Here is a 15,351-nt window from a genome sequence, read left to right on the forward strand (position 1 = left end):
TCTTTTTCTTCCACGTAATCGATTTTTTCAAATCTTTGGAAGAAGTAACATTACTGGAAAAGCGTGAGATTAAAAGAAATGCTTTTTGTGCATCCCATTTTCTAAATTTTTTTCCGATGTCGACTAAAGTACTAATTTCAAAGTACTTGAATAATAACATTTGAGCCACCTGCCAACTTCGTTTCAATAACAGTGACCTTCCAAGACCCGGGTTAAATGCTTTGTAACAAGACGTAATAAAATCAAGTTCTCCAACCGGATATATCCCATTATCAGTTTTTTTCTTTGGTTCTGAAATTAAACTTTCGAATTACTCTTATTTCTCCCGACAAAGACACGCAGTGTTTTTTATGTCTATTTGACGAAATAAACAGTAGAAAGCAAACAAACTTTTCAAATGTGATGTCGCCGACTCCGGCGGGACGAAGGATAGCCAAAATTATCTAGGTGTTATTCTTCTGTAGTTTTTTAAGTCATTCGTTGGCATTTTTAAACGCATAGGCGGCAACGTACCTATTTACGTGTTCATCTCCACCTCTCTAATTTCTTCCTGTGAAAGTATCGTTCAAAATCTAAACAGGCTAATAAAATATATCACGCTCTCAAAATACGAAATCGATTATAAAATAATAATAATGACAATCTTATTCACATTAAACAATTTATTATTCTATCGTATAGTTCTTACAGATTTCAACAACTGCATAACCGCTGTGGGTGTAATATATTATGTTGGTGGAAGGCTAGCATTAACATGTAAACATGACCCAGGCTGTCGCTCAATGAGCTCAGACACGAGATTGGCATTTTTAATAGCAGCTAGAAACCATTAGATGGAGAAAATTCAAATATATTATCTCAGTTCACGGGCATCAGAAAATATCAGTATCCGCGAGTAGTAGAGGAGCCTTGTTCACCGGGGATTTCGAATGCTCAAAGAATATTTAATTATGAAAAGTTTGTTAAATCATTCCAGGTGTGACCACCGTCCTGACGATGGTGATGCAGTCTTCCAGTATCAACGCTTCCCTCCCTCCCGTATCCTACATCAAGGCCATCGACGTCTGGACCGGCGTCTGCCTCACCTTCGTCTTTGGCGCCCTGTTAGAATTTGCACTCGTGAACTACGCCTCCCGGTCGGACATGCAACGGGAGAACATGAAGAAGAAGCGTCGGGAAATGGAAAGCGCCCAAAGCATGGACGCCGCATCCGACCTAATGGACACTGAAAGCAACACGACATTTGCAATGGTGAGCCCAGACACGGTACAGTATTTATATGTGTGTTTAAACATGGCGACATCTCTACTCGTGGTTTGGTTTTGTATACTTTTCAATAATTTTAGTTGTAATCACATACATAAGTCAACTCTCAATCTATGGTAGATCCGTCGAATCGGCTACTCTCCTAGCTATGGAATTTTACGCTTTTGTGGTTCTCAAAAGATGCCTAGGAAAATAAATTGTAATTCCAAAGCTAAGATAACCTTTGAATTGATTAGTCATCGAACTACGGTAGTGGATAGTCGTGCTCTGTGTTTGACGAATTGCCTACCTGCTGTCGCGGACTTCGTACAGATAAGAAATTATTGTTACATTTTTGTTTTCTATTATTTGTTTGTTATATTTAGGTTTTGATAAATTAGTGTGTACAGTCAATCAAATAGACTGTATTATTTTTTTTTTGTTAATTAATTTATAAATATGGAGGAAGATAAAAATCGACCTCCTGACCCCGAGTCCATATTTAATATTGGAGATGAGTATGAATCGGATGTTTCTATAATACTCCCTTCCAAAAAACGAAGACCATCGCTCTGTCTTAATGTACCACCCAAAATTAAACCTTCGCAATCCGATGAAACCTCAAACCCTAAGGAAAGTCGTAAGGATACCATATTATCAGAATCTAAAAATACTTAACTAAGTTATTCCCCATCTTCCTCGGCTCCATTCATTGTCAATGTCCAAAGTACTGAACAAGGAAAAATCATTCATCCTCTGGATTTCGGGAAATTCATTTTTAGTTCAAAAAACAGTAACCTTGGCATAGTTAACGGATCTATTAAGCCGGAAGGCCGCTATAAGTTATCCCTAGAATTTAAATCCGCAAACTTTGCAAATGAATTTGTCCAAAAAATTGATACGCTTTCACTCCACAAATTTAAATCTTATATTCCAACTTACAACCTTACTAGAATGGTCCGAGTGAGAGGTATACCAACCGATCTCTCGGAATCTGAAATTGTTGATGCACTTAATGATTCTCAAGTGACCCCTAAGGTTTTAAAAGCACGTAGATTAAATTACAAAGATACATCTAATGGAACCACTACATGGAAACCCTCACAATCGGTTGTTATTACTTTTGAAGGCCAAACTTTGCCATCTTGGGTATTTATTTATTACAACGCACTCCCTGTGGAAGTATACAAATTCCCGACGATCCAGTGTTTTAACTGCTGCCGTTTCGGACACTCAAAACCCATATGTCGTTCCCCTCTACGTTGTTTTCATTGCGGAGAGGACCATCCCTTTGATCTTTGCCAAAAATCATCGAATGATCTACGTTGCATTAACTGCAAGGGAAATCATACAGCGGTTAGTGTGGCCTGTCCAGAATTGACCAGACAAAGGAATATTAAACAATCAATGGCTTCAGACAACATTTCCTATTTCCAGGCATCAAAATTATTCCCACCTGCAATAAAATCGTTTGCAGAGGTAACATCTACCTCAATTCCTTGCAATCTATCTTACTCTAAATCTCCTCCATCATCTTCTCACAGGGAAACAATTTTTATACCACTAAAACCAAAACCAAAATTTATTGCTTCTATTGATAAAAATCAACATAATGATATTTTGTTTAACCCAAATGGGAATTATAAATCTCAGACACTCAATGGGAGTGCTTTAAATAGTTCCCAATCTTCCCTTAATTTAGGGAAAGTGGTGAATGAAAATTCTGCTTTCATTCAGACTTTAATTACCCTCTTAATTTCTATTCTTTCAAACAACAATAATATACCGTCCAACGCTGCCGATTGCATTAAATCTTTGTTATCCTGTCTTCCTAATGTCTCCGAAACTGAACAGAATTCTTCAGTGGAATATCAGAAGTCTAATCTGTAATAAATTTGAACTTGTAAAATTACTCGATGAACATGAAATTTCAGTTGCCGCTATTTCTGAAACGTGGTTTAAACCCTCGTATCTATTTAAGATTTCTGGATATAATTGTCTTAGACATGATAGACAGGATGGTAAAGGTGGCGCTGCCTTAATCATCCATGACCCTATTCCTTTCAAACCAATCATGTTTCATACTCTCTCTAACAATTTTCAGATAGTAGCAGCCGTTGTATGTGATATTACAATACTATCAATATATGTCCCTCCCTCCACTATTTTTGATGAAATCGAATGGTCATCATTTATGTCTCAGATTCGTCCCCCGTATATGTTACTGGGCGACTTTAATGCTCATTCTACCTCTTGGGGTAGTGAATTAACGAATCGTTCTGGCCGTAATCTTTTAGATTTTATTGATTCCCATAATTTATGTATTTTAAACGACGGATCTCCAACCCGATTCACCCCCCCTCAACAAAGGAAAAGTGTTGTTGATTTATCTCTCTGTTCATCTTCGGTGATACGTAAATGTTCTTGGAACATACTTAAAGACCCCCTTTCCAGTGATCATTTCCCTATTATAATCCTCTTTCACTATCTAACCACCTCGCATTCCTTCACAATTAACAATAATTTTAAATTTAAAACGAAAGATGCGAACTGGAGATTTTTTTCTTCTGTATTAGACTCTCTTGTTCACTCTGTAAAATCTTCTCTTGGGAACATCAGAACACAATGTGAATTATTTCCTAGTATAGTTATAAAAGCAGCAGAAAAATCCATTCCAAAGCGTAAAGTTAACATTAAAACTAATCATTCGACTCCGTGGTGGGACGAAGAATGCACTCGTGCTGTTAACTCTAGAAAAGAAGCAGTTTCCATTTACCGCAAATGCATGTCTTTTGAAAATTTTTATCAGTGAAACGCGTCCAATCAGAAACTAAACGTATTTTGAAAAATAAAAAGCGGTCTGGATGGCGAAAATTTTGTGAAAACCTGTCTCCTGAAACTCCCCAGTCATCTGTTTGGACTAATTTAAAAAAATTCGGTTCGTCATATGCTCCGGAGCGTACCAAACATATTCCGGAGAAAATTATTATAGGTTTTGCTGATAAGATTGCCCCTCCTTCAGTTGCCAGATGTGAAGAAATGCCCTCTTTTATTTCATATCCATCTCACTCTAACTGGCTAGACTCTCCTTTCTTAGTTAGTGAACTAAAACGAGTAATTAAATCCCTTTCTGACTCTTCTCCGGTTCCTGATGGAATATTATATAGCTTCTTTAAAGCATTCTCCGACTTGTCGGTTGAATATTTCTTATCCTTAATTAATAACATGTTTGAAACAGGATATATTCCGGATGTCTGGAAAGTTCAAAAAATCCTCCCGGTTTTAAAACCAGGGAAAAATCCGTCCGAAGCCTTATCCTATCGTCCTATTGCTCTTTCGTCGTGTTTAATTAAAGTAGTGGAACATTTGATAAAGAACAGATTAGAATGGTTTGTTGAAAATCACAGTATTATCCCTCCTAATCAATACGGCTTTCGGAAAAAGAAATCTACTATGGATAATTTAAGTTTGTTAACAACAGATATCCGTATTTCTCAATCCCTTAACTCTTGTACATTGGCCACATTTCTAGATCTTTCTTCAGCTTACGACGATGTATTAATTGATATTTTGAAGGAAAAATTAATTAAAATAAAAATCCCCATAAAATTAGTTCAATTTATTATCAACTTGCTAACAGACAGATCCATTATTATCCACTCTTCCTCAAACATATTTAAGCGCAAGCTTTGGAAAGGGCTACCCCAGGGGTCTGTAATCAGTCCATTATTATTTAATATTTATATGAGTGATTTAGACATTGTAATCCCTTCGTCTATCAAGCGACTTTATTTTGCGGACGATTTTCTCATATATTTATCTCACAAAAATTTATCGCATGCTGCGAAGGAATTAAATTTGGCCTTACATAATATTAAAGTTTGGATGTTGACAAATGGAATGAATTTAGCTACCTCTAAAACCAAGGTAGTGGCTTTTACTCGCAAAAGAAAACTGCCTCACTTTACAGTCTCTTTTGATAATTTCCCCCTTCAAATCGTTAAGCAAATAAAATTTCTTGGCCTGCTTTTGGACCATAAGCTTTCCTGGCTCCCGCATATTCAGAACGTTTCTGCTAAGTGTGAAAAGGGGCTTAATATGATGCGAGCTGTTTCCAGAGTATGGTGGGGATCCCACCCTACTACTCTTAAACTAATGTATAATTCCCTCGTTCGAAGTCACTTGGATTATGGCACATTTCTTTTCGACCTACTTCCTAAATATCTGGATAAAAAACTTGAAAGAATCCAATCAAAAGGGCTCAGAATGATTATTGGGGCAATGAAATCTTCTCCAATTAATGCTCTTCAGATAGAATGTGTAGATCCTCCCTTATTTTTGAGAAGACAATACCTCGCGGATAGATATATCTTCAAAGCGTTATCTTTATCGCGTCACTCATTGGAACAGAGTCTCGATCGTTTGTTCAGTATTTTGAATAACAGAAGGAGGCTAATAGATAGAGATCGATTCCCTCTCTTATTAAAAAGTTTTCTATCATTTAGATCTCTGTCTTCTTACCTTCAAAATCTACAAAACGATCCAATCCTTCCTATTTACAGTACCCCGTTTAATGCTATTAATTTTATCCCAAACGTAATAATTTCTGACTTCCGGACGAACATTTTATCTTCAGCTAATAACTTTCAAAATGTTGAAGAACATTTTAAAAACATTATATTTTCAAAGTTTCCTGGATTTTCCCTCATATACACAGATGGTTCCAAATCCGACCACAAAGAATGTGGCGCATCGGTATATATTCCTAAATTCAATGTTAATCTGTCTTATAAATTGCCTAAAGAAATTTCCATATTTACTGCAGAATGCTTCGCAATTGAACAAGCTTTAATTCAAATCCAACTCCTCAATATTCGTCGAGCCTTAGTGTGTACTGACTCTCTAAGTGCAGTATTAAAAATTTCCTCTAATATCGTTCGATGTCCAGAAGACTATGTTATTTGTAATATTAAAAACATCCTCGATTCTTTAAACGAATCTATGTTTGAGACAATACTGGTTTGGGTGCCTGGCCATCTAGGAATTGAGGGTAACGAGAAAGCTGATTCTCTCGCTAAACTTGGAACTGTATCTGGTTCTATTCCTTTAGATTTTAAAATTCCTGTCTCTGACGTCTTCTCTATTCTTAAATCCAACATGTCTCGTTCCTGGGAAGAAAATTGGACAATCACGAAAACTCAAACTGGATCTTTCTATGCTGGAATACAAAATCATATTCCAAGTAAACCCTGGTTCCACGGCAAAAAAGTCCAAAAGATTTATTTCCTGTATCTCGAGAATGAGAATTGGCCACTGCTCTATTGCAACTCATTTGTTTAAAATTCGGGTGCTCGAAAGTTCATTATGCCAGTGTGGTGTGGAAGATGAGACTCTTGACCATGTCTTCTTCAATTGTAAATACCACTCTTCTTTCAAAGGCATGTATCGATTGCTTATTAAAATCACCCACCAGTCTCCCCTTAGTATTCCATATTTGCTGTCTCTCAACAACTCTCGCGTATATTCTATTATTTATAAGTTTATAGATTTGAATGGCTTTAATATATGATATGTCCAGTCCCCTTATAAATAATTCACATCAGTTTCACCATATATCTTAACCCAATCGGCACAAAGCACTCTCTTTAGGGTGAATTGCCTAATACAAAAAAAAAAACCTTTGAATTGCTTACCATACAATATATTTGTCACCCGATGGTAGTGGATAAACGAATCATGATGTCACTATAAATAGTCACAAAGCTTTGGACGATATGTCTACAAATCACAGCAGAAGTATGTCAGCATAAATATGTGTAGATTTAATTTTTTAAGAGTTTAATTGTTTTGCCACATTGTTTCCATCTGCTCCAGTAAAAAGTAGTGTTTTCAAATACAAATTTGGAAAATATACTGAAATTCGTACTTTGATCAAAAACATCTGCGCAATCCCCAGTTTGCTTGGTGATAAAAAATGATAAAATATTTTCACTGGAGGTAGAAGATGGTAGAGTCCTTGGGACGGTAGTTGTTCACTTTTGCAACAACTCTTTAGTCCCGGTCGGTTTGGATCTGGGTGTAACTTTATGATTATGTAATGGGCATCACTCCCCAGAAGCCGCTAATGCGGCAGTCCGGGGACCCGCTGGCGCTGGAGAAGGTGCGCCAGTGCGAGGTACACATGCAGCCCCCGAGACCCAACTGCTGCAAGATCTGGCTGTCCAAGTTCCCCACGCGCTCCAAGAGGATAGACGTCATCTCGCGCATCACCTTCCCACTGGTATTCGCGCTCTTCAACTTGGTCTACTGGTCCACCTATCTCTTCAGGGAGGAGGGCGAGGAGAACTGATGGGTGCAGCTAGGGCTGACGGCACTGTGCGCCTCTCTCTGCATCATCTATGTCCTCATCTTCTTCGTTCGTGCGGACGGAGTGGTCTAAGCCTCATTAGCCTCCTTGTAGCCTTCACCCACTCCAAACAAACCACCCACCCACACACACAGTTCCCTCCCGTATTAGTGGCCGATCGGGGAATGGCTCTATGGTGTTTGTCTTCAAGTCCTCTCCCTGAGATGGGAAACTAATCACAGCGACAAACGTTGTTTTATCCATTCCATGTGGTACACAGAATAGATATACATTATAGACACTCAATGTACTGTACAATACATAAATAACTACTACTCGTATGTTAAACACTCTCATCGCGAGGCTTATACTAAAATAACCGTTATGAATAAGTAATCGATGTATTGAGGATATTAAATTGATGTTATACAATATTAGCACACAAAATAGAGATGTTTTTGAAAACTGGTAAATGTTGACACGTGTTGCAATATTCGTCTCGATTTAATTAAGTGACATTAATTATATTTAAGTGACTTTTTATATAACATCATTCTTTATTTAGAGTACTTCTTGATACTCGATACTCTATGATAAAATAACTATGTACTGGATAGGATGTTCTATATTGAATTTCTACAAAAAAACGTACAAACTGTGTTCAATAATTACTTATCAAATTCTGTACTAATATCAACATTTCACTGCAAAGCTAGAAAAACAAAATAATTTATTATAATAATAAAATTTAATCACATAACTTTTTTTCACTTTTGAAGCCAAAATCGAGTTTATGCGAAACCGCATCAAGATTTGGCCTTTTATTTTTTTATGAGGCCAACTTGATTCAGTATCCGGGCCTGCGGTGAGGTGGTGTTGGTTTATAACATTTATATACAATAATTCAATTTTGTACATCATTGTTCATATTGTGTCGAATTAATTAAAAAAATATGTGTTTTTTTACCCAAATTATTGTGAAAATAGTTTACATTGTGACTCGCTAAAGATTCAACAAAATTTAACAAACATTCTTGTAAATTGCGATTTGCCGGTTGTAAAATAACTCCCAAGTAATATAAATCAAATACTATACACGGCAAACAAAAGAAGATTATATTTTTGAATTTTTGTTGTATCCACTTATTGCAAGTTAATCAATTATAAATAATATATCATATTATGACTTTCTCAAGGTAAGTTCGCTCGAAGGGTGTGACGATTGCTATTTAGATTATTTGTCTACTTTTATTTAATCGTAAATATGTTTAGTGGTAAAAATGTTTCCACCTAAAAAAAATGTTTTTTTTTATATGTAAAATTTATTTTATTAAATTTGTGTTTTTTTATTATGTTTATTTTCATCTAGGTTCAAAACCACAGTAGTTTAAGACAAGTGAGTTAATTATTTTTACTTCCAACCTACATTTCAAATAAATATAAATGAAATAAAAACCTTGTTTTATTTCACCTACTTGGAAAAATGGCTGCGACAAAAATGAAGCAATTTTTTGTCTTTTGTATAACGGCGGAATAATGGTCAACATTTTTTTATTGAGAATACCGCACAAAAGTCCCAAGAGGTCATTGAAGGAGACCTCACCACTTTCCCAAGGGGGTTATAAGGAAATATTGTTACCTCCTTCACTGCACACGTCAAGACTCTAATATTTTTATTGAACAAAGCTACATTTATTTTGGATGACTACACTCCTCAATGTATAAAAAATAATTATAATGATAAAACAATAAAACAGCATTCCATTGAAGAATTCATCTAAAATAGATAACAAGAGGATACAAATAAAAGTACTAGCAACAAGAAACGAAACATAAAAGCTGCAATCCTTCAAATCCACCAAGCCCTTTGGGTAAAATCAGTAAATGTGGAGAGAAGAAAATAAAGTTTATTCATTAGAAAAAAAAGTAGCTAGAGAAGGTGTTCCTGTAGGTAGACAGTGGCCCTACCTATCATCAATTTTTTTTTTGTAAAAACTTAGTTTATTTCCAAATCGATTTTCTTTGTATGAATACCGCATGTTGGTACCTGGCATCGTTATACCTATACCTTTTACTTTTTCGACTTTAGGTCCGGTCAAATCTTCCCCACAGGAAAAACTAAACCCTTCCACACACTTTTCCACAAATGATCATCTAGTCAATCAACATTATGCAAGTGCATTATATAAGCAAAATAAATACAAAACAATACAAGGACAACACGTCAACTCACCAGAGATCAAATGGGAAAATAATTCACCGACTCCAGATATTTTCATATCAGAGGGTTCGGCTCGGTAGAACTCCTAAAGCAGGATACTCACCTAACCGTGTAACATGTAACGTATCTGATACTCTATCGAGTGAGTACGTAGGCACGAGCCTACTGCGAGCCGCTCGCGGGTGGAGCGCAGTGTGCTCGCAGTGACCCGCCGGCGGCGGTTTCACTGCGAGCACCATAGCGAGCACTAAAGACGGATCCGGGAGGTCGTAGCTGGATACGCGGTTACCGTGGACGAGCCGTACCCACTTGCAGATTGATACAGTATCAGATACGTTACATGCTACACTCTTGGTGAGTACCCTGCTTTGAACAGGGCCTATAACTCCTGCTGATCCCTCAACATAAATATTTAAAAAAAATCTTTCGTTATCCTACATGTATTTAAAATGACTTTTCCGATTTTATGTCCCGGTTAAATCTTACCCATAGGAAAAACTAAACCCTTCCACACACTTTTCCACAAATGATCATCTAGTCAATCAACATTATACAAGAGCACTATATAAGCAAAATAAATACAAAAAGTACAAGAACAACACGCCAACTCACCAGAGATCAAATGGGAAAATAATTCACCGACTCCAGATATCAGAGGACTTCATATCAGAGGGTTCGGCTCGGTAAATGTAAATTAACTATATATATATAATTTGTAGAACTCCATAATATATTTATATTAAACTTGAAAACAATAAATAAATTAAAATACGGTTTTTTAAGTAAATTATAAGTAGATATAGATAGGTATTTTGAATGTGTTTGTTATTAAATTTTAGGATTTTAATATCATTCTGATATCTTGCTGATATATTGAATTGAAAATTATTTAACAGCATTACCTTAAAAATCTGTTGAATTTAATAAATTTTATCCATTTGGTCTATTGTGGGTACATTGAATATTGAAAAGAGAATTTCTGTAGAAAACGTAGATGGCTTTTTTCAAGATTACCTTCATTATTAATCTTTGAACTATATTAATTAGATACAATAACATTAGTACGTGCACGACATCGCCGCCCCACTGATCCCTGCATTAGATGAAATCTGTCTGCTAACGTAACACTCCGCTCAGTCTGTATTACAATCAGTACACACTATTGGGTAAGTCAGTAAGTCAAATAGCCATTAGTTCCAGCCAAAAGATAAGTTGCATCAAATCGTTTTTGAGCGAATTGTTCACTTCTGTGACTTCAATTAGTTTGGATGTAATTTAAAGTGCCAAAGTTCGAAATTTTTCGAATGTTTCATGACATTGTTTTAATTGTATTGTGATGCTGTGATTCTTGCGCGTGTTATCAAAGTGATTTCATTCGTAATGATGGATTTTGTTGGTGATACTTTAATTCTAAATTGATATTATTGATAAAGGTAATATTTTTCAAGTTTTTAATATAATTTGTTTTTACGTATTATTTATTTAGTTTTGAAGTTAGCCGCAATCATTCATTGATTATAGGAAATTCTCTGAAATCTAAATTCAAGATCCCGAGATTAATTTTCTCATTTTTTTTTAGTGTAATGTATTATTAAACATTTTCATATTTATGAGTTGTTTTCATACTAGGTTTTTTTGGAAGAAGCGAGTAAGCGACAAAAATTAATCTCTCGGATTCTTTTGGTTTTTTGTTTGTTTTCCGTGCATGATGTAGACCTCTAATTAAAAATGAAAATTGATTCCTTGTGAACAATTTGAATGAATGCGTTGAGTTTTGAGAAATAATAAATTAGGCAAAATGCAAATAATATTTCATTGAAATGTTTGTAATGTAGGTATATTTTTGAGAATATACATAGTGTCCGAAAACTGGAGGTACAAGCGGGAAACTGGTTAATTGGTTAACATATCTATGGAGAATCAGAAACGGATCATAATCTAAAAATGTGTCTCATTTCCAATCTCTTCAGATTAAATTCAGTGAACTTTTCCATATTTATTTATGTATTCAAACGCCATATTATAATGGCTTTTACAATACAGTGATAATCGAGTTACAAGCATACAGTGGTAAACAAGATAGTAATTGCAATAAATTAAAGAACAATTAATATGTAAACAAAAACACGCGCAATAAGACAATCCATAATTCAAAAGAAATATATATACCAGTTTAACCTTCCAGCGGGCGCGTTGAGAAATTTCCCTTGAGCGGGCGCTTGTCGTAAATTTTACGTCATCAAGTTTTCTCCATGTAAGTTGTGTTTTCTTTATACAAACGTTAGGGAATTTCTTTGAGGATATGAAAAATCATAATAGGCAGTACTTTAAAAAATATATATTTGACTTTCTTAAAAAAACGAGGCAAAGCTCTAAACATGTTAATATTTCAAAACAAAATATTTTATCGACCTATTTAGTCAGAATCAATATTCTCATCCTTACAATTGTTACAAACCACCTCAACTGAAGAATGGTTTTTGCATGTAAAGGACTGGCAACGGTAACACATCATTGATGCGGAGGATCTTTTCTTATCCAGTGCACATAACCGACAAACACCGCATTTTGGAAAGCTTCTGTTTTATTCTTCTGTTATCGGTTCAACTGCCCTACCGTAATTCACTTTGAGAAAAGCATTTATATCTTGCGGTAAATGTTTGACATTTGATTTGACTCTAGCATAGCTCGAAGCTCGATGCTTACAACTAAGTCGCAAGAGTGTGGGAAGCGATAAGGCGCGTTTGTCGTAAATTTTACGACAGCGCGCCCGCTGGAAGGTTAACAATAGTTGAACTACTTTATACTAGGTTTGTAGTAAGACCTGTCATAAGTCGAAGTATGAGGTGTCTGTGATAATAGTCAGTAGTGAGTTTATTGTTACCCACAAAGTTAATTGTATTTGGAATAGCTGAGTAGGCATCTCAACTTTCATTAATAATTCAGGGCTGTCAGCCATTCAATGATGAATAATAAATAATATTTTTTAATAAATTAATACATATTTTAGCTAACACTATAAGATATCAAGGAGCCATTCAGAAAAATATTATCATTACTGACTTTGATTATTGTGTTTGAGTATGTTATTATAGCCTTCTTATAACTATATTCCGTGCAGTTGAACACATCTACTGTTGAGCACATAAATATTTGACACATAAGCTGTGAATTCTGGTTTTTTCCATCTAAGGCAGATAAAATCAATCAGTAGATGCCTTCCCTCTGATGTAGCAAAGTCACTCATAAATTCGTTCGTCGTCTCACGTATAGACTATTGTAATAGTGCATATGCCGGCCTACCTCAGAAGCAAATCAATAGAATCCAGTCAATTCTTAATTCTGCGGCGAGAATGATTTTTGGTGATTCTTTATTGTTGTATAAACCCACTTCTAAGGGATCGCCTTCACTGTCTCGATGCCCTGAAAGAATAGAGTTTAAGATCTGCTTAATGACCTTCACAGCATTACAAGGAATGGCGCCAGCCTATATATCGGAACTATGTGTCCGACTAAACCTAAGCAATATACAGCTTACTCTAAGGTCAGCAGATCTAGATGTTAGTAATGGTCTAATCGAAGTTTCTAGATCAAATCGATCCGTTTACTATGATCGTTCTTTTAGTGTAACAGGCCCGCTCATCTGGAATAGACTTTTCTCAGCTCTTACTAATCTCCAGAATTTGGCTGAATTTAAAAGAGCTTTAAAAACAAAATTATTTAAAAAATCTTACCATTCATAAATCTTAACTTCTTTTCAATATTTTATAATAAGCCATATTCTAAAACTTCCAGTAATTGTTTGGTTTCGGTTGTCTCCTTATTGTACCTTTTTAAAATGTCTGCTCAGAAAATTCTCATTTCAACTGCCTCCTGTTTTATATTATTTTTTAATTTTAATATTCTTGTTTTGTCCTATCCTGCTGTTATTGTTTTTCTAAGTTTTGTCATCACTTTGTATAAACAGTGTATTTTGTGCTATAATATTAGATCTTTATTGGGTAAGGCACACTTAGGAATAATTTTATGAACCACTAATACTGAATTACCATTTTTAAGTTTGTTATAGTTGAGCGTACTTGAAGTGAAATGACACTAAACTGCGCTATATAAATGCCATGTTATTATTATTATTATTATTATCTACTTTTAAGAAAACATTGCCAACTGCATGCAGTTTAGGTATAAGCGAGTATCTAAATAACTCAGTCCTGATATTTTTATTGCAATTAAATTATCTTCTTAATCTTATTCTACAAATCTAACTAGATTTCTCGTATATTCTCAGATGACTGTTATGGCGGAGTCTCTCAGCAGATGTTGGCTACTTCTAGCCCTTCTTTACTGTTCATTCCAACAAGTCAGGTGAGCCTCAAAATATTATTGAAAAATTTGTTAAGCCAAAACTCCACAGATAATAGTTGCAAAAGGAATACGGCATGTCAGCTTGCCGGTTGTCGCGGAGCTACTTTTATTTTTTTTTTTTTTTATTTTTTTTTTTTTATTAACAAAATTTTTGATACATATACAATTCAGGTACATACATAGTAATATAGAATGAAAGAGTAACAAAAAAAATCCCACAAAGGCGAAGCCTGAGCGTGGGTATTATAGTGTAAGGATAAAACAGTGGTGTTTAAAATATATTTTTTTAAACTTGTTAAATGTATCTATAGAGATCAATGTGATTGGTTTTTTTTTAGAGAAGTTTCTATTTTTTCTTTTCTTTTTAATTTGCGAACATATACACACACACACACACACACACACATACACACACGCACACACAGACACAAGCACACACACTCACGCGCACACACACACACACACAAACCCACACACACACATAAAACATAGATGCATGTATATATTTCTTTGATTTAAAGAAATTAATCTTTAATTTACAGAAAGACATGTGGTAGTTTAGTTATTTAGAAACAGATGGCTTAAATTATAGAAAAAGGTTACTCGCTTCGAAATTATTTCTTATCCAACTTTTAACATTTTTCTTATATAAGTTCAGGTTTTGACACATGTTGATGGAATTGGGTAAAGAATTGAACAAAATTATTTGTTCAATTTAATATTTGATTCACTCGATCGTGCCATGCCTTCCTCGGGCTTCTCCAACTTTTCTACCATCCACTTCGTAATTCTACAAACCTATCAGCTAAAAGCACGGTCGTATCCTAATCTGCCATTTTACATGCGAAAAAATATGTAATGTTACTTACATTTTAAAAAATGAAAAGGTAGTGGGTAGTGATAATATGAAATTTACTGTCGAATTATCCCTCGGGGAGGCCGCCGCATCTTCATCTGCATCCATCGCTCATTAATTAGAGAGGTGAACCACGAAAATGACTTTGGTTGGCTTTTTTTTCAGCTTTGAACTTTGAGCTGTGAGTTTAGAGATTTAAGCTTTTAGATTTTATTTTTGAGCTTTTAGCTTTGAGTTTTGATTTTTGAGATTTGAGCTTTTAGTTTGAGCTTTGAGCTTTAAGTTTTGTGATTTGAAATTTGAGCTGTGAGCGTTTAG

General features: G+C 35.1%; 2 protein-coding genes across 7 annotated transcripts in view; both read left to right on the forward strand.

The window, feature by feature from the left end:
• LOC149417514 (glutamate-gated chloride channel-like) overlaps window positions 1–9,007 on the forward strand; it is a 72,901-nt gene extending 63,894 nt beyond the window's left edge. The window contains exons 9-10 of the mRNA XM_089640356.1: window positions 977–1,251; window positions 7,361–9,007. Of these exons, the coding sequence (XP_089496482.1) occupies window positions 977–1,251; window positions 7,361–7,594 (509 nt within the window). The 3' untranslated portion in view covers window positions 7,595–9,007. The remainder of the gene's footprint in view (window positions 1–976; window positions 1,252–7,360) is intronic.
• Window positions 9,008–10,038: 1,031 nt separating this feature from the next.
• The window catches only part of LOC149417515 (glutamate-gated chloride channel-like), a 56,489-nt gene continuing 51,176 nt past the window's right edge, over window positions 10,039–15,351 (forward strand). For 2 of the 6 annotated variants that reach the window (XM_089640358.1, XM_089640363.1), the window contains exons 1-2: window positions 10,896–10,978; window positions 14,101–14,177. In XM_089640358.1, the coding sequence (XP_089496484.1) occupies window positions 14,101–14,177 (77 nt within the window). In that variant the 5' untranslated portion in view covers window positions 10,896–10,978. The other 4 variants (XM_089640360.1, XM_089640359.1, XM_089640361.1 and 1 more) reach the window with 4 other exon arrangements.

This window comes from Hesperophylax consimilis, chromosome 15, assembly GCF_061612785.1.
Source record: "Hesperophylax consimilis isolate HC1 chromosome 15, BYU_Hcon_1.0, whole genome shotgun sequence".
Lineage (NCBI taxonomy): Eukaryota > Metazoa > Arthropoda > Insecta > Trichoptera > Limnephilidae > Hesperophylax > Hesperophylax consimilis.